The following is a 22889-nucleotide window of genomic DNA, read 5'->3' as shown; positions in this document are numbered from 1 at the left end:
TTGTTTGAAAAATGAAGATCACCAATCTAGGTTTATAACCCTTTTTATGGTTCTTTTTCAAGGTACTTGTATCAAAATTGGAACATCACAAGCACGACATAATAGACATGGAACCAAGTCAAAAATAAGGAAACATGTTTTGGGAAAAAAAGCACAACCTCTCTTTCTAGGAGCTTTTTGGTACGAGCTTCTTTTTTAGTAATGTAAAATCTTGTTGAATATTGACTTGTCACAATCATAGTTTATTAAGCACATTCTTCTACAAATAACAAGAATGCAAATGGTAGAGAGAAAAGAGAAGAGAAGAGAAGTATTTAAGATTGTAGAGTGAGATTGATTTAAAGAAACAATATTATTTCAAAGAAAATTTAGACGTGCTCTTTATTAATTTATTTTGATTTACTTCAATTCAGTTCACTTTAACACATACATTTTAAAGGTATCTAGCACTATGCATCATGGGTGAATAAATTCATGATGGAGGTTGTTGAAGAAAATGATGGTTGTAATACCTTCAAATCATTGTTTGTTATGTAATGTTAAATCTTGAGATTGACAAAAACTAAGACAATTCTCTTTGCTTTTGTATTCATTTCTTCTTCCCCCCCCCCCCCCAAAAAAAAAAAAAAAAAAAAAAACCCCACCAACAAGGAAAAAAACATCTTTTGTCTTATCTCTTTCACACCCTCACATTCACACACATACTTAACAATACTATTCTTTATTTTTCCGCAGGTTATCTTTAATTATTTAACAAATTTTACATTTTTTATTTGATTGTTAGTATGGTAGGTCTCCCTAATTTCAAAAAAAAAGAAAGATATATGGAGTAGATGAGTGAAGTTGACAAGGCCAACATGAAGGTGAAAAGGTCAAATTTGGAAGGGGAAGAGACTTGTGATATTGATAGGCACCTATTTTTTAGAGTGCATAGCCCATCACTTATTCGTGTCACTTGCGATAGCCACATCCAAGCTTGTTGCACGGCATTCATACATGCATCCAGTTTGCAACTTCGAAGGTGCTAACCACACTCTAGTTGATAACAAATAATGATGCCTTGAGAGGTTAGGGTAGAGGGTCTATTTGGAGATAGTTTAATCGTGTGAGTTGTGATAGCCACAACCAGCTTTGTCATCATGTCTACTACCCATCAGGCATTTTCTTTTTGTTTGTGCAGGCACCAAACAGCCTTTAGCTAGTGACAATGATATTGTTTTGATAGGCAATGAGAGAGGCTAGGGAAGAAAGAACCTTGATGGTTTTGTAATGTCAAAATGCACTTAGGCTCTGGGCATGGCCCATGTGCAAGGACTAGGACTCAAAATATGCAGTTTGAAAGGGTTTTTTACTAACAATATGGAGATTATCCATGCTTAGCAAAGGAGGGGCCTAGGCCTTACTTTTTGCCTTAAGTAAAGATAGAATTTGTTTTGATTGCTTTTGTATTTTAGAACAAAGAAATTTGAAGATTGGTGGATTCGAGGAGTGGACATTCATTTAATAGAGTGGTCATTGAGAGGAGGAGCATCATTTCAGAGAATGCTTTTAGAGGAATCTGATGGACGACAGTCTAGATTTGCTAATTGATTTTCAAGCACTTCTCTGAGAAGAAGGTGCCATTTTGTCTGTGCAAGGCTTCCGCGATATTGTCCCCGACCGTTGGGAATTCGCCAATGAGTTCTTCCGCAAGGGCGAAAAGCATCTTCTCTGTGAGATTCACAGGCGAAAAACCGCACAGAATAGCCGTTCTTCTCCCACAAATTCTACAGAGGATTTGATAATGCAACAATAATCCATAGTACCGCTGTGGTCACCTCTTTCCTCACCCATGGCTTCTCCGCGGAGTGTGGTGCTCGCAGCTGCGCACCATGCGGGTAGGCAGCAAGCTGCAGCAACAGCAGTTTCCCATAGCAACATGACACACACAAGTAGCATGGGTGGGGGCGGAGCGATGCTATCGCTCTCCGATGAGAATGAGCACTTACACCATGATAATACTCTTCTTTCAGAGCTGACATGCATGAAAAAAACTCTACGATGACATTATCCTATATGTCCAACACCAGAATCTGCAGGCACAAGGTCAAGCTTCTCGAGTGTTATGTGGTCCTAGTCATGGGCAAGCAAGCCAACTATCCTCGCAGGCATCTATCTTTCACATACCTACCTCTTAGAGAAGCCTTGCTTATCCCTCACCTTGTATGAGTGAATTCTAACATGGAATCCTCTACATCTAGATAGACTTGTGCACGAGAGAATGGAAGAGCATTGCTTAGTACGAGTAGTGCAATACCCTTTGCAGTTCTAGTATCGACGCATGCTCCACAATTTTCAGCTATGGCGGGTGGGCCGACCTAACCTTGCCATGCTGCAAAACACCTACAACACTCTGGAGTTAAGAAACCTCCGATCTGCAGGGTTTAATGTGACAAACTATAGTGCTGCTCCAGCAACAAGCACACTCTCTATATCAACTACATCCAGTGACAAGGCAGTTGAGACCAATAATGGTGCTAAAGATGTTGTCGACGGCTGCAAAAAAAGCCCGCCAAAGCTCTTTGGAGTGCCCTTGCAATTGACCAGGAAACGAGTGCATGAAGATGATGAAAAATCTCATGATGATCATCTTGTTCTGGATGGAGATGCATTGATGTCAAAGAGCTCAGTCACAATCAACTTGACTTTATTGAAGAGTGCCATAACTAATTCTGAGCTTGCCTTAGAGCTCAAGCAGCCCAGTATGAGCTCCACTAGCTCCATGCATGCTCCTTGGCTTAAGTATAATGCTTCTAGGGATGAGCAAGTTTACAATTAATTTCATCTTTGCTGTCTAGATTGCAATTAAGTGAAGAATTGTTTGAATGCTTTCTTCATTATTGGCGTGGCAGGCCTTGTGATTTAATCACTTGTTTTTTTGGCAGAACTCACAAATTGTGAGTGAGAATGTATTAAAACCAAAAAAATTACATTACAAGCCATGTTCACAAAACGAGCCATAGCATCTAAATACATCTCAAGTTTCCAAGATCACCTCAACCCCATCCTAGACCACATGCATCAAATGATATAGGGAGCCATCCTAAAATGGAGAGTATAACTGACATGGGAGCCACCCAATCCCAAGAAAATCTAACAAATCTCTAGAGCCGATGGGAGGTGATCTGCCACATCAACCACCTTGTCCACCAAGCTGTACAAAATGGAGAGATATAGAAGAAGCCATAGAATCCTTGCAAACCCCACCGAACATCGAAACAATGTTAGAAGGGGACTCATTTCTTCTTCTTTTTTCTTCTTTTTGAGATGATTGGTGTTGTGGGTTGGTCTAGAGACGTCAAGGAGATGGCTAAGAAGATGCAAAGAATATCAATCTTGTGCCCAAGTGGATTTGGGTTCTATCATCCATCAAGACCTCATGCAGAAATTCTTCGAGCATCATTGTTTCTTCCTCTTTCTTGATTGCCAAGCGACGAGTATCCTCACTCATTGTCTCCTCAGTTACGACTCGAGTATGAACCTTCTCCTCCGGTATGCTTTTCTCTGTAGCCACAAATGCTTGGACGTCTCTAGAGACTCACCTCCAAGTGGATTTTACCACCGGTCTACTGACCACCACTGCCTCGGGGAAATTCCTAGCAAAGTGACCAATTTTGTGGCATTTGTAACAAGCATTGGGGAAGGAGGCAATCACCAGCTCTTGCCAAAAGGCACCAAATTCTCCCATGTTGAGATCCACATATTTGGGAATGGGTTTGCACATGTTCCAACAATATACACAACTTGCCATCCAATCCGAATCTAATCTGTTGTAGCCTCAGGATAAAGAGAACTTGGCCCATCGTGGAAGCAATTGTGTGAGCATGATCATGCAGACAAATAGGGAGGCCTTTTAGTGTAACCCACACATGACATAATGCCATAATCTCCTCATTAGGGAAAAACTTTTTGTCCACACCATTGTCTACACAAAGTAGGAAGCCCCCCAGACACCTCCTCTTATGACTAGACCTTGGACTGTTTACTTAGATGTGTACGCAGCCACGTTGAACCCTTTGCCCATGGCTGTAAATTCATTGATGCCATTTCGGTTGTTGAGCGCCATAGACGCCCACTCCCACAAGCCTTGGTATAGAACCACAAATTTGGCACATCAAGCCTCTGGGCTCTGTAGAGCCAGCTCTGGCTCAAGTCAACATTCATAACATAGCCGTCATGATCCTTGTTGTGGCTAAACATAACATTTCCATGGAGCATCTTCGAGGAAGTAAGCATTATCTTAAGTAGCTTGAAAAAGGGTGTTGACAGTTGTTTACTTCTCTCTTTAAAGAGGGGCATTGAGTATTGGGCCGCACACAATCTTTCTCATTCTCTTTCACTTTGTTTTTCTTCAATTTCTTACAATGCTTCCAAGTGTTTTTTCAATCTTTACTTTTATGGTTTTGGAATATGTTGTAATCTAAATAGTTCCTTTTTACACTTGTTTTAAAAAAACATAATATTTTATTGTAACAAAAAAATGTTTCAAAATGCTAGTATCACTTTCTCCGTTTATCTCTTACAAAGAAGCCTCTTATTGCTAAATTTCTCTCGGTAGTCTTATGTAAGCCATAGTGAACTTTCACCTTGCTTATTTGATAAAACTTTACAATTGAATTTCAAAGACATCAAATTTAAAGATAGGGTATATCATGAAAATATTCGAAAGAAATGATGGATTTTTATTTTGGTAAGCCTAAGGTGCTTTTCTCAAATGAGGCCACCCAATTAAGCCCCTTGGTTTCTTTATTTTGAAGTTAGTAATAAAAGCCAATTTCATTACTACAAGGAAGAAAAAGGGAGTTTGTTTAAGGCCTTCAAACTGAAAAGTAGAGTCACTCTTCAAATTTTAAGGGTTGCTGGTGCAACCCATGGTAGGATGAAAAGGGGAGTTTCTTTAAGGTCTTCGAAATGAAAAGTAGAACTTGATGAGTGGATGCTTCGATAGTCTAGCTTCTTTTCAAAGTTTTGTTTTGGACTTTAACTTTCAGGTGATAGATTGCGACACGTGTGAAGGGCTCCCCGTTCCGCCATATTATGTTAGTAGATAGATAGATCCTAGGAATTTAGAATTTTAGATTATTAGCCAAAAGTGATTATGGCCAAATGCGCCGGATGCTTTTCTTTAGAGCAAAGCGTTCTCTTTTGTCACCTCGCGTCGCTCGTTGCTTGTGAGGTGCAGGGAACTTGTGGTTTTCGAATTATTTCACCACGATAGCTTCCATGGCAGCTTGATCATTGCTAGCCACCCTCTCAGAGTCGCGATGGTGTCCATCAGGTTATCTTCTTCGCAGATGTGTGTGTGTGTGTGTGTGTGTGAGAGAGAGAGAGAGAGAGAGAGAGAGAGAGATAAGCAGAACGGAGATTCAAAGTATCAAATGATACATGAAACAATGCCCTACATTCAGAAACTGGAATACGTGTGATGGCCAAGTGACCTGTTATAATACAATGCCATTGCATCTTGACTCTCAATAGACATGCAATAGGAGTCGATTATCTTAATGTAAATAATGGAGTCGGTAGAGTGGAGATGGATCTTGTAGTGTGTATGAACCATGCTTTGGTAGAGGCAGTAAGATACATTTTTCATTAGGACATCTAGCTTTATCTAGTATCAAGATCGAGGTTTAGGGGCTATATAGCTGATCGGGATTAAGAAGGTTTGTTGCATTCAAAGTGAGATTTATGCTGTAATTTGCGTCTTGAAGAATTGAAAGTTGTAGTTATATGATCTTGCTTTGTTGGCGAGTTTGAACTGCAAACAACAGATGAAGCTGTTTTACATATGCATCTGGATATGCAACCATTTTTAACTCTATTGATTTCAACCGGTTGGGCCATGATTTATGCACGGTTGAATCCCCACATTGATGAACTCTCCTATCAAGCACAGCGGAGAGAAAATGGATCTAGCTGAATGTTGCTTTACATGATTTGCTTGAATCAAGTTAAGCATAGTCAATTCCCAATTGACCAGCAAACCGCTCTCAAACAAAGTTTTTTGAAGCTCCAGCGTCAAAGAAAATCAAAGCCTTTTACTTGCCCCTAAGATCAGCAAAGTTCTTGAGATTTGACATGGGAAGCAATTCCAATCATACCACCTTTGATTGGGCACTTCATGTCAAGGTTGAGGACTATTATGGCATAGAGGACTTCTGTGAAGTCACCTCATCCTGATGTTCTCTCAAGAATGCCATGGTTTAACGAGAATTTTTCTGTTCTGGATTCTTGAAAGAGAATCATCCCTTTGGCACAAAGAGGGTGGACCGATGTGAAATTGAAGGACCTTCCTCTTAAATCAAGAACAATCTGTTGTTAATTTAAATTATTTTTTATAATAAAGAAATAAGTTGTGGCTGATACACACCAAAGACATAGCTTGGCAAGGTATATGTGTTGGATGTGTCAAAAGTCGATGATGCGGAAGCATAGAGCTTAGAGAGATTTGATTTGATTTGGTATTAACGTCCGCAGGGGGCCAGAAATGACCCATGGGACCTCAAAGTGATACATAGTCTCCCCTCACGGGGGTGCATGGTGTGGTGTGTGTGTGTGTTATTCTCCTTTTGTGTTCCTATGAGTGTCTTTTTATGCTCAAGTATGCGGGTGAGGTATGTGCCGAGAGCTGTAGGGGAGGGGTCTGTCTTGGATAATAGGTCCGCAAAGGTAGAGCAACCGCTTAGAAGTGGTTGAAAGTTAGCCCGGATGTGAGCGTATTCTGGGCATTCCAATGTCACATGTGCTTCATCTTCGGGAGCTTGCATTGTACATGAGGTGCATATCCGTTTAGAAGCATCAATTTTCAGCCAGCCCTTTGTTTCTATTTTGAGCATATGTGACCTTGTGCGCATCAAAGAGATGTCTCTTCGTGCCATGTGGGGCATGGGTGTTCGTATGTGGGCCTGAGCTTCCATTGGGTTTGTGCTATAGCCTTCCCAATACTTTGTGTTGACATGCTTGCAATAGTATTCAAATTTCGAGCGGTGTTGCGTTGTCTTCCACTTGGTGTGGAGGCTATTTAGTAATGCAATTTCAAAATTCAGCATGTGTTCTCCCTCCTTGCCCTCCTCAATAAGCATGTCCACATATGCCTCTACATTTCATTTAGCGAACCATTTCTTAATGTCCTGTATGAGGCTCGATGACAGAAATTTGCTTTTTTTTTTTGTCTTTTGCGGCGCACATCCCATTTCCCATGCAATGCGGGGGGTTCGAGTAGTAGGCATCGCTTTGACCTTCATGATATACGTGTACATTTTTTGCAATGCTTTCATTTCTAGTGGTCTCTTGCCTGTCTCCAAGAGTAGCACGGATTATGGTGTCGTCTTTTTGACCCCCATGTGTCGACATAGAAAATTTTTCTGAATTTTTTCAATTTCATTCCATGTGTGGGCTGAAATGCTTGCTCCCCATATTTCCACTCCGTAGAGGATGGCTTGCACTACGCATGTCTAAAAAATGGTCGCTTTTATCTCCCATCTTTTTATGCTCCTTTGTGTGCACATGTTTTCAAATTGATAGTACTTGGCATAGCCGATGTCAATTCTATTATGTGCGCATTGTCCCCAAGCATAGTTGCACGGGATGTCAATCCCAAAGTACTTGAAACTGTCGACTTTCTCAATTTCTTTCCCTTGATACATGAGGGGGGCGTGGATATCCATCTTACGAGTCTTTACAATCATGAACTTTGTTTTATCTACATTGATTGATAGACCCACATTTTCACAAAAAGCATGTAACGCATTGACCAATTTTTGTAGAGTTGTAATGTCATGTGCGAAAAGAGCCACATCGTCTGCATAGATGAGCATGAGAAGTGTAAACATCCCGATGGCTGGTTCATCCCCTTCTAGTTGAGGGAGGAAGCTTTCTATTTGATCAATGCACAATCCAAAAAGAGTAGGGGAGAGAGGGCATCCTTGTTTGACCCCCATGTTGCTCGAGAAAGCTTTGGACAGCCCTTCGTGCGCTTTTAGTTGACATAGGACTCTGTCATAGAGATGTGCTACCGCACTCCTGAGATGCATCGATACTTTTATGCATTCCATCCTTTTCCATATACCCATTCTCGGGGCCGTGTCAAAGGCTTTGGTGAAATCTACAAAGCAACAGTATAATGTTTTTCCCTTTAGCCGACTCTCTTCCATTAATACCCTGAGTGAAACAAGGTGATCAATGGTGCTATGTTTTGGTCGAAAACCTGCTTGTTCTTTTGCTCGTTTTCCATTTGTCTCTGCCCATGTGCTTATGCTTTGTTCTAAGATGCTTCCCAAAAGCTTTGCCATGCAAGATCCAACCATAATGGTATGGTAGTTGGTAGGCTGATTTACATCCCCTTTTTTGTAAAGTGCTTTGATCCAGTTCTTTTGCCAATCCTCGGGTAGCCCTTGAACAATGGCTTGGTTTAGCATTCTATGTATCCACTCTCTGGCTCTCATACCTGACCATTTAAGCATTTCTGAGTTCAAGTGTAGTATGTCCGGAGCTTTCCCATTTGCAAGTTTCTGTATTCCTTTTTTAACCGTTTCGGGATCAAAGTGGTCTTGGGCATGGAGATCGGTTTGCATGTGTGGCATTTCTTCCACATTATTATGCACATATAGTTGTTCCACATACATGTACATGTCATCTGAGCTTATGTCCCCCATGATGTCATGTCTCCGTCCTTTTATTTTCAGCAATTCTTTTTTGGGATTTTTCTTGAAGTTGGCTATGGCTTGTGTCTCCGTGCGTAGCTCATAGTTTCTTCTTTTCCGCCTCTTGAGATTTGTGTAGTCTTTTGATAGAGTTTCCCATTCCGTGTTCGTCGTTGACAGTGCCCGCAATTGTTTTTTGACATACTTGCACTCTTCATCAAACCATGGGTTATGCTGTAGCCCTTTAATATGATTTCCTCGCCGATGCGTTTTTCCCATTGTTTGTTCCACGGCGTCACAGAGAGCTTGTTTGAAAATTGGCCATGTTTGTGCGATGTGTGATGGTATGGGTACATGAGCAAGTGCATTGTCTAGATTTGCATACATTCTTTTCTTGTCCACTTGCATTTTGTATGTCCATTATCGGGCATGGGGCTGTTTTTGTGCTTTTTGAGTGGGAACTTGTAGCCTTACATGGATTGGGGTGTGGTCCGAATTGGGTGACCTCTTCCCAATTGTAAAATTACTTACAATATGGGATGCCTCATATGCAATCAATACATAATCAATAACACTCATGCCTTTATTGGCTGTGTAGCATGTGCATTCTCCCGATTTTTCAAACTTACTTGTTCCATTGACGGCGATTAGTTGTAGGGATGTCATCATAACGAGCAATGCAATACCTTGCGGGTTTGTAATGAGATCTTTCGAACATCTCTCCCATGTGGGATCTAGTATCTCATTATGTTCAAGCATTGGAGGTGTCATGAGATCCACCATTTGCATTTGCGCATGTGCTATGCGAGCATTCATGTCCCCAATAAGCATAATCATCCCTTCTTGTGCATAGGCATGGATATCGGCATACAGATCCTCGAAAGGGTAATTCTTCTCTACATTGAAGGCACCATAGAATGGTGACTCTCTATGGGGGATGTAGCACCTGGCAATGAACATAGGTTTAGGTTTTGTGTCAAACTTGATCCATATGTACCGGTTATGGGCATCTGTCTTGCAAATTGTGATCATTTTTCTGAGTTCCTCTCGGTATATCACTGCGACTCCTCCTTGTCCCCTCATTTTTGTACATGGCATCCGTAGGGAGTGTGTGACATATCCTTCAATGTGTGGTATTCTACATGCATCGTGTTCCCATGTTTCCAATAAAAAGAGAATGTCGGCTTGTGGTAGGACTTCCGTTAATCCTTCTCCTTTATGCCACGGGAAGCCTCTGCAATTCCAACTTGTTACGTGTAATTCCGTGAACCCATGGGTCTCGCATTGTCATTTTGTTTCCTCTTTTGCTTCCCCTTTCGTGTCCGCTTGGGCTGTTTTTTTGTTCATGCGAGCTTCGTATGCTTCACGTCTGGTCTTTTGTTGGTTCGGTGTTCTATCTTCACTGATGTATAGTGCGCTATCCTTTAAGTAGATGCGGGCGTTTTCGAGGATAATAGCCCTCTTGCGGGCATCCAGAAGTGTGCATACGATTGCCCGATTTGCTTTTGGTTTCTTCTTGCCTACTCGATGTGCACCATATACCACCACATCGTGCATTCCGAAGTTAGTGGAGATCATTTCCGTGATGTCTGTGTTCAAGGTGATGAACTTCTCGTTGTCGGATTCGGGGATACCCCGTATCACGATGTTCATTTTTCTTTTCTCTTGTTCGGTGTATTCTTTGTCATCCTCATTAGCATACATGTCTCTGTTCATTGAAGAAGTCTGAGGCATTGGTGTGTTTGTCAGTGCATCTTTCCAAGAGCCCACATTTTCAGATACATTCATTTGCGCAATCTTTTCATCGTGAGTGGCTAGCGTGTCTTGCATTGTAGTTGTGTGCTTATCAAGAGCACCCTGGAGCTCCTGCATCTTCTCCTCTTGGTGACGGACTCGTAGGTCTTGCATTTGGAGCTTGTGTTCCAATTCTTGGTTTTTTAGAGCTAGGTCTTTGATTTCATCACTCTGCTTCATGATGGTGGTGTGCATCGAGGAGATGAGTCCCCATATGTCTCGTAATGAGCATGGTGGCGTATTCCCTTCCATGATGTCCGGTTTTGGGGGGGTTGTTTGCTGTATTGGTTTGGGTCCCATGGTGCGTGTAGGTGAGGACCTGACAGAGAGGCCGCTTCTGGAAATTTGCAGGTTCACAGTGTCATTCATGTGGCCATGGTGTGCTGGTAGCCAATGAACAGAGAGAGAGAGAGAGAGAGAGAGAGAGAGAGAGAGAGAGAGAGAGAGAGAGAGAGAGAGAGAAGCAGCACTAAAGAGGGAGGGAGGGGGGGGGGGGCGATAGGCGATAGAGTTATAATGCCGAAAATGCAAGAGAGAGAGAGAGAGAGAGAGAGAGAGAGAGAGAGAGAGAGAGAGAGAGAGAGAGAGAGAGAGAGAGAGAGAGAGAGAGATGAAATGAAATGAAATGTTATATTAACGTCTTCAAAAAGGCCAGAATGACCTATGAGACCAAACTGATACAAAAGTGGTGAATCTGTTACAAAGTCTGGGTACCGTAGTACTAAAGTACTAAGTGTGAAAAGTGTGAAAGTGTGAAAATAAATGTGAAAAACTAAATACAAAGTATTAAATAAACTTCTTAGGAGCATTCTGGGTGTCTGGCTAGAATGCTTCTAATCCTTTGTTGTAGTCTCCTCCGGTGAAGTGTGTTTCTGCATCTCGATCGTGGTCGTCTCGATTTCCTAAGCTCAATCGCCCTGTCAATGAGGGTGCCTTTGGTATGGATGTGGGTACTCCTTTGTGCTGGCTGCTGGTCTCTTGCTTCTCCTTCTACTCCTGCTTCTCTCGATCCGAAGAAATCTGTGATCTGCCTCTGAGGCTGTAGTGCTCTTTGTCTTCTCATTAGATTATCCCTGTGCCGATGTATTTCCAGTAGGTACAAGCCTAAGCATCTTTGATCTTGGTATTGCATGACTCTATCTAGAGGTCCAAAGCCTTCTTTAAATAGGCAATGGAAACGCCCACGTATCTCATAGTATACGGTGCAATGGCATATGTAGTGTAATTCTGTCTCCGGCTCCATTCCGCATAACTTGCAAATTCTGCTCTCAGGTGGGATTCCCCTAAATTTGCCAAATTCAATTTCCAGCTGGTGTGAGGATGTACGAATCTGACCAATAACACATCTCAAACCATGAGACAGGTGGGTATCCATGTAGCTCGGGCGAATCACAAATCCATCTTCAGATAGCCGTAGGAAGTTTTCTTTGTAGTCGGCCATCTTCGTGCCCAATTCTTGTGTAGGGTCTACCCATGTCCTCTTAGTATCCAACTGTATAAGATCCCGACGGATGATTTTATTGATCTCCATTCGTGTAATTGCCAGTGATGGAGCCTCAAGAGAGTATTGGTAGAACCCGTGTCTCTGAAACCACAAAGACAGTTGCGCATACCAGCATGATGTATCCCCTTTCATTGCTAACTGTCGAGAGGATTCGAGGGCCAATCTAGTATATCGGCAATTATTTGTATCCCACAAACCATGTATAAAGGACACTGATCTGGTAAGCGCTTCAATTTCTATCGGAGGGGCAGCTAGTTCCGCTCGGATAATCGCGTGTGGTACGGAGGCCTTGGCTCTAATCATTCAGGAAATCATAGATACCAAAGGTCTCTCCATTGGCTTCCAATTATCCTGATCCACAGATGGTCCCCAAATCTGGACCCCATAAAGCATAGCCGAAGCCACCACAGTATCAAAGAGCCAAAGTTTTGTTCGTGGTTCCTGAAATTGCACTTGTGAACACATCCTCTCCAACCCTCCCAAGGCCGCAGAGGCTCTGGACAATCTAGCCTCTTCTGCTTTCTTAAGAGTAAACTTCGGTCCTGCAAATACCACACCAAGGTATGTGTATGCATCTGTGTACTCTACTGTATCCTGGCCATATGCAAATGTAGGTGCCGATCTCCTAACCCACTGCGGTGTGGTGTTAAACACCATAACTTTGGTTTTACCCAAATTCACCGACAGTCCGCTGTCCTCCGCGAATTTATGTAATGCATCTAACTGCCTCTGCATTCCATCTGGTGATTCTGCTATCAATACAATGTCATCTGCATACAACAACAAAGGGATCCATGACCCTGCAAGTTGAGCACCTCTGTCACCCTCTCTATCAATGTAATCTGATACCTCATCTATATACATACCAAATAAAGTAGGGGACAGTGGGCATCCCTGCTTTATTCCAACGGTGGAATGAACAATGTCGGAATCCCCTTCTGGAGTACGTACATAACCAGTTACTGACCCATATAAGGCCATGATCCCCCAGATAATCTCTTTGGGGACCCCTAACTCTTGCATTCTGCGCATCAATCTGGCCCTTGGTACTGTATCAAAAGCTTTCCGAAAATACACAAAGCAACAATACATCCTTCTCCCGCTTGCTCTTCCTTCTTCAATAATGGCTCTGAGCGTAAGAATATGATCTAGAGTGGAATAACCCCTCCTGAATCCAGCTTGTCCTGTTGCCCTTATGCCCTCATTCTCTACCCATCTACTCAATTTTTGTTCCAGAATGGATGCGTACAGTCGGGTCAATGTGTGACCCACCATAATGGTACGGTAGTTTGATGTGGAGTTTGATCGCCAGCAGCGCATCCCCAGATCTCCAATGACCCTCTCTTTCCCCTCTTTACCAGTTACTGCGGCATGATCGTTTTTGCCAGGCCAATTTATGAAGCCTTTGCCACCGGATGTTGATGCATTACCATTGGTAGTCTGGACTCCTCGTCAAGGGGCCAAACGCGCGCGTTGTTAGAGCTATGTACGCTTTTGTGGTTCACCTCTTAGCATATTCATTGTTATGGTTTTGCATATCGTGTCTTGGAATGTAAATGGGCTGCATCACTCTAGCATGAGTGGCCCCAGGCCGAATTTGTTGAGAAGAGATCTATGTACTCATGTATCCGGTAATGTGGATATTTTGCTGGTGCAAGAGCACAAATTATCTGAGCAGAGATTTCATGCATGCAGGAAGCTATTGCCTGCAAATGCACATACAAACATCAAGTTTTGAAGATTGTGTCCACATTTGTTATCTCACGTATCATTCCAAGTCTCTTGTGTTAGATTCTTATTTTAGGAACTAAAAAATCTCACTTTTGTCTTATGCATATGTTGGTTTGTAAGCATATGAAGTTTAAGAACAAAGTCTTTGCAGCATTGTCTTACGTCCTTGGTATGAATGAGCTTGAAGGTTAAGTTTTCCTTCTTTAACAGAATAATTTACTTAAGTATGCTTCTTAGATATGTTACCGTTTATCTATTTCATGTTTAGCTGTTGCTGTTGTTTTGAAAAGATGTAATCGCACCCTTAGTTCGAATTTGAATCCTTTTTCTTCTATACCTGGGTCACTTGACTGTACGCTCTGTGAGGATATTTCAGTGATACCTTGTATGGACTATGGATGTAATTTTTAGATAGGTAGCTCATTTCAGCCTATAACTTTAGGCTTACTTTTCTACATCTCTCAGATGAGGGATTTCCTTCATTGTATGTACTGGTTTGGTCTCATAGGCGACATTGGCCTTTTTGAGATGTTAATATACTCTTTCTTTCTTTGCCTTCTATATATCAAATTTTGATAGTCCCATTGTGGGCCTTCTGTATATCATACCTTTAATGTGGATAGTGAATTGTGACATCTCTGTTGGCTCTTTGTTGGCTCAGGGACTGGATCAAGCAACATAGAAGGCCTTTACTTGTAACAATGGGCATTTTTGGAGCAGGATACGTATGCTATCAAACAATCAAAGCTTATCAGATGAGGGTTGTAATTGAGAATCAGAAAGAAGAGTACAAAGCTCGTGCATCTGTGATGCGCCAAGCAGAGCAACGCATCGAGGCACAGTATGTTCACATTTTGCTATAAGATGTTACCCAGCTGGGCTTTTGCTCATCATCATTCTTGAGGGTGCTACAAAAATGTTTAACCATTTCTGTACTAGTGCAGGTTGCAGGTCCACTTCCAGAACATACAAAGAATATCGGATACTACTACTCTGCCATCTATTTTACTTCGATTAAAGAGCCAGATTTTTTTTTTGCTTGACCTCTCAAGGTTGACAGAGGAGTTGGAGCAAGATAAAGAAAACTCAAGATTGGGTGCACAAGAAAGGATCGAGTGTTGGGAGAAGCTTAAAATAACAAGTATCTATGGCCAAAAATTTAATTCTCTGAGCCATTTCTGCTCTTAATTCAGTTTTATGATTGCTTGGTACTCTCTGCAGGTTTTAGTCGTGCAACTTGCTGTATGTTTGCACTTACGATTGCAGTTCTCTTTGTGCGGGTGCAATTCAACATATTAGCACGTCATGTCTACTTAGCCACAGCTCGAGACATGTCAAATGCTGAGAAATTGGTAAGATTCTTCCTGAGTTTTTGGCATATGTCACCGGTAAATTGTATTCAGATTGGTTGTCTGGACGCTGGTTTTAATATATTGCAAAAGGTACCACTATTGGATTGCTGTCTGTAGCTGCTGTGCTGGCAAAGAAGGCTAATAACGTGAAGTTTGTAGTTGTTGTGTATGCTAAGAAGGCTAAGAAGTAAAAAATGACAAGAAGTAAGAATGGGAATTTGTTTATAGTATGACTAAGTATAATAGATCACGTATCAGTTTCCAAGCCTCAATCCGGGCCAAGAGCTCGCTGCTGCGTCATTTCTCCCCACCATCGCTCCCTCTGCATCCCCCACTTCGCGCCCTCTCCTGTTTCCTCCTTGCTGCCTGCTGTGGCCGCCCTTGCCCACCCCCACAAACCAAATCCCCCCCCCCCCCCCCCCCCCCCCCCTTCCTTTATGCCCTGCTATCCTGCATCGTCCTTTCTTCCTCCCGCTTGCTGAAGGTCATGCTTGGGGAGTTTGTCCCTCGGTATCCGCTCTCAGCCTTGTCTTTGATTCTCTCTTACCGTGTGGACGTAGCAGAGACAAATGGAGGTTCTTGCTCCGCCTCAGAGGGACTCAGATGAAGCCCCCTCGCCCAACCCCTCTGAGTCACCATCCGACTTGCTCTCTCGTCTACATGGCAAGAGAGCCTTGCAGCGAAGGTAGAGCGCCTCCAAGCGATCTCTGTCACTTGCAAGATTATCAGCACCCGACCTAGCAGAGGCGAGGTGCGTGATCTCCTCCAAGCCCGCCTTCTCTCGGAGGTGGGAAAGATCATTGACGTATAGTTCGTTGGATGTGGCATGGAGATGGCGACCAAGGTCATTTCGATGAGCGCCTTGGCCATCTGAGCAATCAGGGCTCATTTTCGACAGTGGCTCCACCTTGCCTCTAATGTTCTTGTCGAGGAAGCAGCCGATTGTGGCACTTGGGACAACGAGCTAGGACACACCAGGTGACCCTGCTGCTTGGGCGGCCAGTTGCTTCTTCCTGCAAGGGTCAACTGTGGACTTGGCTGGGGCTCGAGAGGGGCTCTGGTAGGGTATTCCTTTTTTACAGCGGATGCAGGAGCGTCACCCAGGTAGTCCTTGGATGGAGGATCAGATGTTGCAGGCTCGGCAGGAGCTGATTACCATTGAGGAGTGGCCCCACGAGTTTGCCTTCCACGGTCAAGCATCTCAGTGGACCCAGGTGGGAGAGAGCTACCGGTGAGTTTTTTGAGATGATGGGTCCTTGTCATGCGCACTCCAGTGTTCGCCAGTTGAAGAGACCGGATGGGATTGTTGCTACAGAGCTTGATGATATGTGTGCAGTTGCTACAAACTTTTACCATGGGTTGCTCTTAGCAGAGCCGCAGCCAGAGCGTCTGGATGCATGCAGAGAGCAGGTGTGGGCACAGATGACTTGCTTAGTCACTGAGGAGGCTTGAGAGTCCACTCCAGCTAGAGATGCTCTCAGGGCACTCCCATGTGATAGCTGCCGCGAGGGAAGGATGGCTTGACTCTAGGTTTCTTCTTGGAGTATTGGGAGGTTCTTGGTAGAGACTTATGTAGTCAATACCAACACGTTCGACACAGTGGGGAGATGCCAGATAGCATGAGTGAGGGCTTGATTTATCTTATCCCCAAGGAGGGAGGCTCTCGGGATGAGATTTGGCAGTGGCAACCCATCACTCAACCTACAAAATTCTAGCACAGGATTTGAGTTGGAGAATTCAGCCGTGGGTTGTCAGGTTGGTTTGGATTTTGTCACCAGAGAAGCAGATTGCTCCTCTCCTCCTATCCATTTGGAGGAAACGGCTCCATTGGAGCTCGGTACGGCCCTCATTGCCAGGCAAGGCCGTAATGGTCAACCAGGTGCTTTTGGATACTATGTGGTACATCACGTCTTGCTGGATCTTCTCGAGTTCTTGCATCAATCAGTTGGAGAGGTTGATCAAGAACTTTTTGTGGTCAGGGCGGGACACACAGTTCGCTTGGGCCAAAGTCTCCTGGCAGGTCATTACTTTACCTGGCTCTCAGGGAGCGATGGGGATCATCAACCCGGCACGACAGAGTAGAGCTTCCCTGGGGAAGCTTATTGTCAGAGGTCTCCGTCTCCTTCCAAGGGAGGAGCCCTGGAAGGAGCTATTGCTTCATCAGATTCGTGCCTAGGTCCCACAAACGGGAGACCCATGAAGCCCTTCCACTCGCTGGATTTTCATAGAGATGCAATGTGCACATAGTGGGCTTGAGCAAGAGATGGGAGGATTGTTTTGCTTTGAGCTTACTCCGGTCTTGAGAGCAGCTGCGGATTGGCCTTGAGCAGCACCACCACGTGCATTGAGCAGCACTTGAGACGGCCAATTACATGGAACTCTTTCGTCAGCAAACAGCAGAGGCACCAGAGGTGGCTGAGTGGTGCTTTTAGCATATTAGAGTTGTGGGCATCAGTGTGAGGACTTGTGTGATAGATCCAGACCCCTCTACCCTAGAGTTGGGACACTGGCGATTATGGATGGGGGAGAGCGGCCCACTATTGCGAGTTCAGTGGGACCCGGGGGAGTGGTTTTGGTGGGATTCTTTTACTCCAGCCGATCACCTGGGGATTCCTTTCTTCCAGTACACAGCATGGCTGGGACGTCAGATTCTGACTGTGCAGAGAGACACTTGTCCTGCTGCAGCAAGCCATTTGCAGGAGGGTCTTACAACTGAATTCTTGGCAGATTTTTGGGGGCACCTGTGGGACAGCAGACAGCCGAGGAGATTCACTATGTTCCAGTGGCTACTGCAGTTGGCAGTTGGTTGGTGCACAGTGGTCACTCTGTTGCATGTTCCGCTTGCAACCACACTTGTGTCTATGGGACTGCCCCATGGCACAACAGGTTTGGCTTTGGATTCTTCTACTGATACCTGCGCTTTCGACAACTAGCCAATATACTTTGGGGTGCTGCAGCTTGGTCCACCTTCACGGGCCCAACTCTTTGTTTCGAGATGGCGTCAATCAGTAGGATGATTGTGATCCTGGAGGGCCAGCTCTGACTCCAGCTTGCCACTGAGCTTGTCCCTTAGGAGTGGAACAGCGATAGAGAGAGTTGTTGGGAGCTCATCTGCAGCCTGACACTTTTGTTCATATGGAGAACCCGATGCTATAGCATCTTCAAGGCTTGACCCGTCCCACCGGCGAAGACTGTACGAGACGTCTGGCTGGAGCTGATTCATACACTCATGGAACAATTTGAGAGGCTTCAGGGCAGCACCGATCGCATGCGAGAGCGCCGCAAGGCCTTCTTGCGACTTTGGCGACCAGGTCCTTTTTTCACCATTGCACATGGGGCACCTAGATGGCGCTACCTCCCACCAGTCTGGTTGTTTCCTCCTTCCATTTCTTGATTTAGCCATCATTTTACATCTCTAGTTTTTTCATTGGGAGAGTCTCCCCACCTTTTGATGCAGCCCTCTCTAGTAGGGGCAGTTTGTAGCCCATTGGGCAGGTTTTTTAGCTAATGGAAGGATCTATAGGTCACAATGTGATATCTCTCTCTCTCTCTCTCTCTCTCTCTCTCCAATGTGGTGCACACATATATTCACCCTCCACAAATTTATTTTGTTCTTGAGTATGCTTTCATTCATCACACCCATTTTGGGGTAGCACTACCCGTAAGGTGCCTCTGGATGCAGTCCGGCTCATGGCCTAAACTCCATGCTTGGTCGGGCACCGAGAACTCCTCCCCTATGAAAACGCTTTCGCAACCCTGATGAATATTGAAAATTGGTTGACGGTGTAAATTGTATTGGATGGTGGCACCCCTTGCAGATGGTTCTTCACAATTTTTACATCTTTATCAACTTCTTCTATGCTCAGGTGGCTCCTTGCTAGGTGTTGGTGGATACGCCGCGACGGACGGTATGTGTGACAGGGTTTTTCTAGTGCATAGCATAATCCGTATAGATGCACCACTAGATTTTTTGATTAGCATGACAAGATGAATGGAAGGGTAGGATTGTGATTGGATACCTAATCATGTGCAATGAGCTTCAAATGAGAGAGGATTGGTGAGCATGATGGAGACGCATTGTCCAGCAACCGAGGCTTGTATCAAAACACGCCATTTGTCGAGCATGAGCCACATGTCCTTCATGCATGATCCTAGGGCCACACATGCGCACTCATCCTGATGCACCATGTCCTGGTATCATTGTAAGTCCTAAAAACGCCTGCTCCCTCCTCACACTTATTGATGTTGACTGCATCATTTTCCTATACCAAAATTTCCTGAACGTTCTACTAGCTCAAATCCTTTCTTTCTTGTCAAATTTTGTAATGTGTGATTTGTTGGCGACAAGTTCGAATTGCACATGGATGACGGAGTCCTGTAAATGTCTGGCACTTTGTATGACAGGATTACAGAAAGGAGTTATCTAAGGCTTGCCAGCAGAAATATTTATTATGCCCTGAGTTTCTAGCTGACAAGGGTGTAGAGATTTTAAAAGGGGATGTGGAGGCAGCGGTGATCAATATGCTCGGAAGGTATGAAAACTGTGACTGTTGTAGGTGTGCTTGCAGTCATAGGCCTGACCTAAAACTTGATCTCTGTGCAGCAAGTCAATGATGGACCTTTGTGGTTTAGCAGATTTGAGGGAAATTTTTACAAGTATCTGTCTCAACTTGGAGCACAGCCAGGTAGAATGGCTTGCTTCCATGGTCTTGAGAAATGCTGCACCACAGGACCATCCTGAGACATCGTTGGAGGATGAAGCAGGGACACTCGAGCAATTGTTCAGTGAAACAAGAGACATATTGAAAAGGTAGAGACGCTCTCTCTCTCTCTCTCTCTCTCTCTCTCTCCTAGAACCGCGGTTATGGTTCACGGTTGTGGCATCACTCTCTCAAAGTGAGAGGAGCAAGGTGTGCATGTGGATATGGGGATCCAGGGCATGCCTGCCATTTTGGCCTAGTTTTCTTCTATACCTTAGTTTTGCCCTGATTTGAGGTCCTAAATGTTGGAATCCCTAAGTTGGGAAATTCATTGAAATAAGACCATTTCTGATGAAAATCAAAAGGTCACAAAAGTCGCATCAGAGGATGAGGCTAGTAGCCCTTTGAATTCCTCGAAGAAGGGAGGAGGAAAGGGGGGGGGGGGGGGGGGGGGGGGGGACACCTCAAAAAATGTTAGTGTACCATGTGCATTCAAAAGGAGGCTAGAAATGTTATGCTGACAGGTGTATTTTGTTTGTTTAGCCAAGAGTTCAAAGAAGTGCTGGCCGCATCGTTTGAAACTGTATTGGATGGGGTGATGGAGGAGTTTGAGGCAATCTTTGAAGGTGGACAAGGAGGTAGAGTGCCCCTTGCGAAGCTGCTACCTCCAGTGTCAGGTATTGGGGTCCTGCTACTAGAGCAGCCTGATGAAAACAGGTTTGTAAAGTCAATTACAAACCTCGAAGAGGTGCAATCCTTCTGTGTGTCAGTCTACTCGGCGTCCAGAGCACAGCAAGAGGCTGATTTGTGACAGAGATCCCTGCATTTTTACTTGGTGGAAGCTACCAAAGACAAGCATGGTTAAGCCATATACAGTTTACAACACCAAACCCCCCCCTCTCAAATTACTATTGTGATTGGAAAAGTCAATCACAAAGGGGAGGTTGTGAGTTTGGCTGTAATGGGCACGGTAACCTACTCTTGGCACATATGGGTGTGTACATATTTCGTGTGCACTTTATGCGCGCATGAACGTGTGGATCATGTGTGTGTGCACACGCACCTGTTTCCAAAACAAAATGTAAGTGAAGCAGAACAAGGTGAAGTCTCAGGTGGGCATTCTTTATTAAAAAAAAAGGAAAAGGAGGTCTATCTCTTTTTGTTTTTGGGCAATATGATGCAAACATCATCTAGTTTTACCCACATCCGCATGTCATAGGGATTGAATCGTATCGGGCATTCATAACTCCCCTCGCCTTTACCGCTAGGCCAACCCCCCTTGACGGTCGCATGAAACTCTAAAATAGAGGGACCCTACCACAAACTAGACCCAGAAATTTGCACGCCTTTTTCTCCCTTCTCCTCTAATGCATGTTTTAGCAAACCAAAAATGGACTCTGAAGTGTAACATAGCTTGAAATGCCAGCAGACAATTAAGCAGGTACTTAAATCTTTCTACTTCGTGGCTCAATATTGTGTCAAATTTGAACAACTCAAAGTCTATAGGTGGGCTTCCATTAATCAAATTGTTTTAGAAGCTAAACTAATTAAGCAAGCCTTGGGAGTACACAACCAAAAACAATGCACACACAATCCACGCTCCACTCACCCATAAAGAGGACAACTTCTTTCTCATGAAGCTTGAACAGCAACTTGTTATTTTTCCAAGGAACTTGTGCCAATTCTCAATCATTATAAAATTCAGTTTCTGTAATGGAGTGCTGATTTCTGGAGTCGTGAAATATGGACATCAAATTGAAATTTTGAAGTAGAATTCAATAGAGGTCAATACATATTTCACGACTCTTCCAAAATGTTGAAACTTCCAAGTGTTCTGGTTGTGGATCACACACACACATGCACAAAAATAAACACATGCATTTATCAAGGACCACAATGGTGTATGGGCATCACACATTTTATGAGGGGTAACAATGTTATGGTCCAAGTTAAGGCTTGTAGTGGGATGAGAAACTAAATTATCGTTGATGGTTGTCTAGTTGTGTATTCAACTACAATGTGGCTTTCATAGAGAAGATGGGCCTTGTAAACACTACCCCTAGATATGTATAAGAGTTTACAAACTCTATCTTCTCCTAGTGGTTGGAAAAGATTGGTGTTGAGATCTACTAATCTTTGTAGCTCTATCTAATAAGGGGTCCCTATATTGGAAAGTATTGTTGGAATTAGGGTTGCAGGAAAACACACACAGCTTGGAGAAGACGAAGGAAGCTCAAGGCACACAACAGAGAGTGTACTACTTAGTGTGCAATGGAAAAGATGGATAGTCCTAGAGTGATGGGCGTATATACAATGCACGGGGGAAAAACCTCCTAATGAGGGGAAAATTGCCCCGGTGGTCCTAAGTGTTCACACACATCACTACCACATGTATATGGTAACAAATCCCCCCTGGAGTGATGCGGTGAACGAGAGCTAGCACATAGAGTAAAGGGAAGTGTCATGCCCTAAGGACATGATCAGTCCACAAAAGGGGAGTAAGCCCAAAGCTTTGTGGAAAGCTTCGAACTTCTCACGAGACAATGCCCTTGTGAAAAGATCTGCAAGGTTGTCATGTGTTGGTACATAAGCCAAACTGATCTCTCCTGCTGGGAGTCTCTCCGTGACATAGTGGTAATGCACCTCAATTTGCTTTGTGCGAGCATGAAAAACTCGATTCCTCGCAATCGCCAATGCGCTCTGACTGTCAGCGTAGATAGTGTTGGCAATGTCCTATCCAACACCCAAATCAACCATAAGGTGTTTGAGCCATACACACTCAACCGTAGCTATGAAGACTGCCTTGTGCTTAGCCTCATAACTGGAAGTGGCCACAGTAGGTTGCTTCTTGCTCAACCATGATATGCATGAGCTGCCAAGCATGAAACAAAAATCAATTGTGGACACTTGTGTGTTAAAACAACCAGCCCAATCTGAGTCCGAAAAAGCATGCAAATCTGGGGCAATGATCCCCGCTTGGGATAAAACAAGCCAAGATGTAAAGTTTTTGCCACTGAAGTAGCAAAAAATCCTCTTGACAGCCTGCCAATGCTTAGACCTTGGCTATGCATAAATCTGCTGACTTGTGAGACTGCAAACTGAATATCTGGCCTCTTGTTGCATACGT

The 22889-nt window shown here is 43.9% G+C and overlaps 1 protein-coding gene and 1 pseudogene across 1 annotated transcript; both read left to right on the top strand.

Annotated features, from left to right (window-relative positions):
- The first annotated feature begins 833 nt into the window (after positions 1 to 833).
- LOC147465616 (uncharacterized) lies at positions 834 to 2818 on the top strand (annotated as a pseudogene).
- Positions 2819 to 5153: 2335 nt separating this feature from the next.
- LOC147465615 (peroxisome biogenesis protein 3-1-like) lies at positions 5154 to 21219 on the top strand. Its single transcript, XM_086520934.1, has 7 exons — positions 5154 to 5317; positions 14372 to 14551; positions 14655 to 14851; positions 14932 to 15062; positions 19467 to 19594; positions 19666 to 19872; positions 20306 to 21219. Exons 1-7 carry the CDS (start codon positions 5304 to 5306, stop codon positions 20571 to 20573), a joined length of 1125 nt encoding a protein of 374 aa, XP_086377060.1. The 5' UTR covers positions 5154 to 5303; the 3' UTR covers positions 20574 to 21219.
- The last annotated feature ends 1670 nt before the right edge of the window (positions 21220 to 22889 follow it).

Source organism: Adiantum capillus-veneris, chromosome 1 (genome assembly GCF_014529385.1).
Source record: "Adiantum capillus-veneris isolate H3 chromosome 1, ASM1452938v2, whole genome shotgun sequence".
Lineage (NCBI taxonomy): Eukaryota > Viridiplantae > Streptophyta > Polypodiopsida > Polypodiales > Pteridaceae > Adiantum > Adiantum capillus-veneris.
The sequence above is the reverse complement of the archived record's forward strand: the minus strand, read 5'-3'. Positions and strand labels throughout refer to the sequence as shown.

Bases quoted from the DNA above. Each gene is read 5' to 3' on its own strand.
- LOC147465615 (XM_086520934.1), top strand. The intron at 19,595-19,665 runs GTATGAAAACTG...ATCTCTGTGCAG, and splicing joins GTGATCAATATGCTCGGAAG to CAAGTCAATGATGGACCTTT. The intron at 19,873-20,305 runs GTAGAGACGCTC...TTGTTTGTTTAG, and splicing joins ACAAGAGACATATTGAAAAG to CCAAGAGTTCAAAGAAGTGC.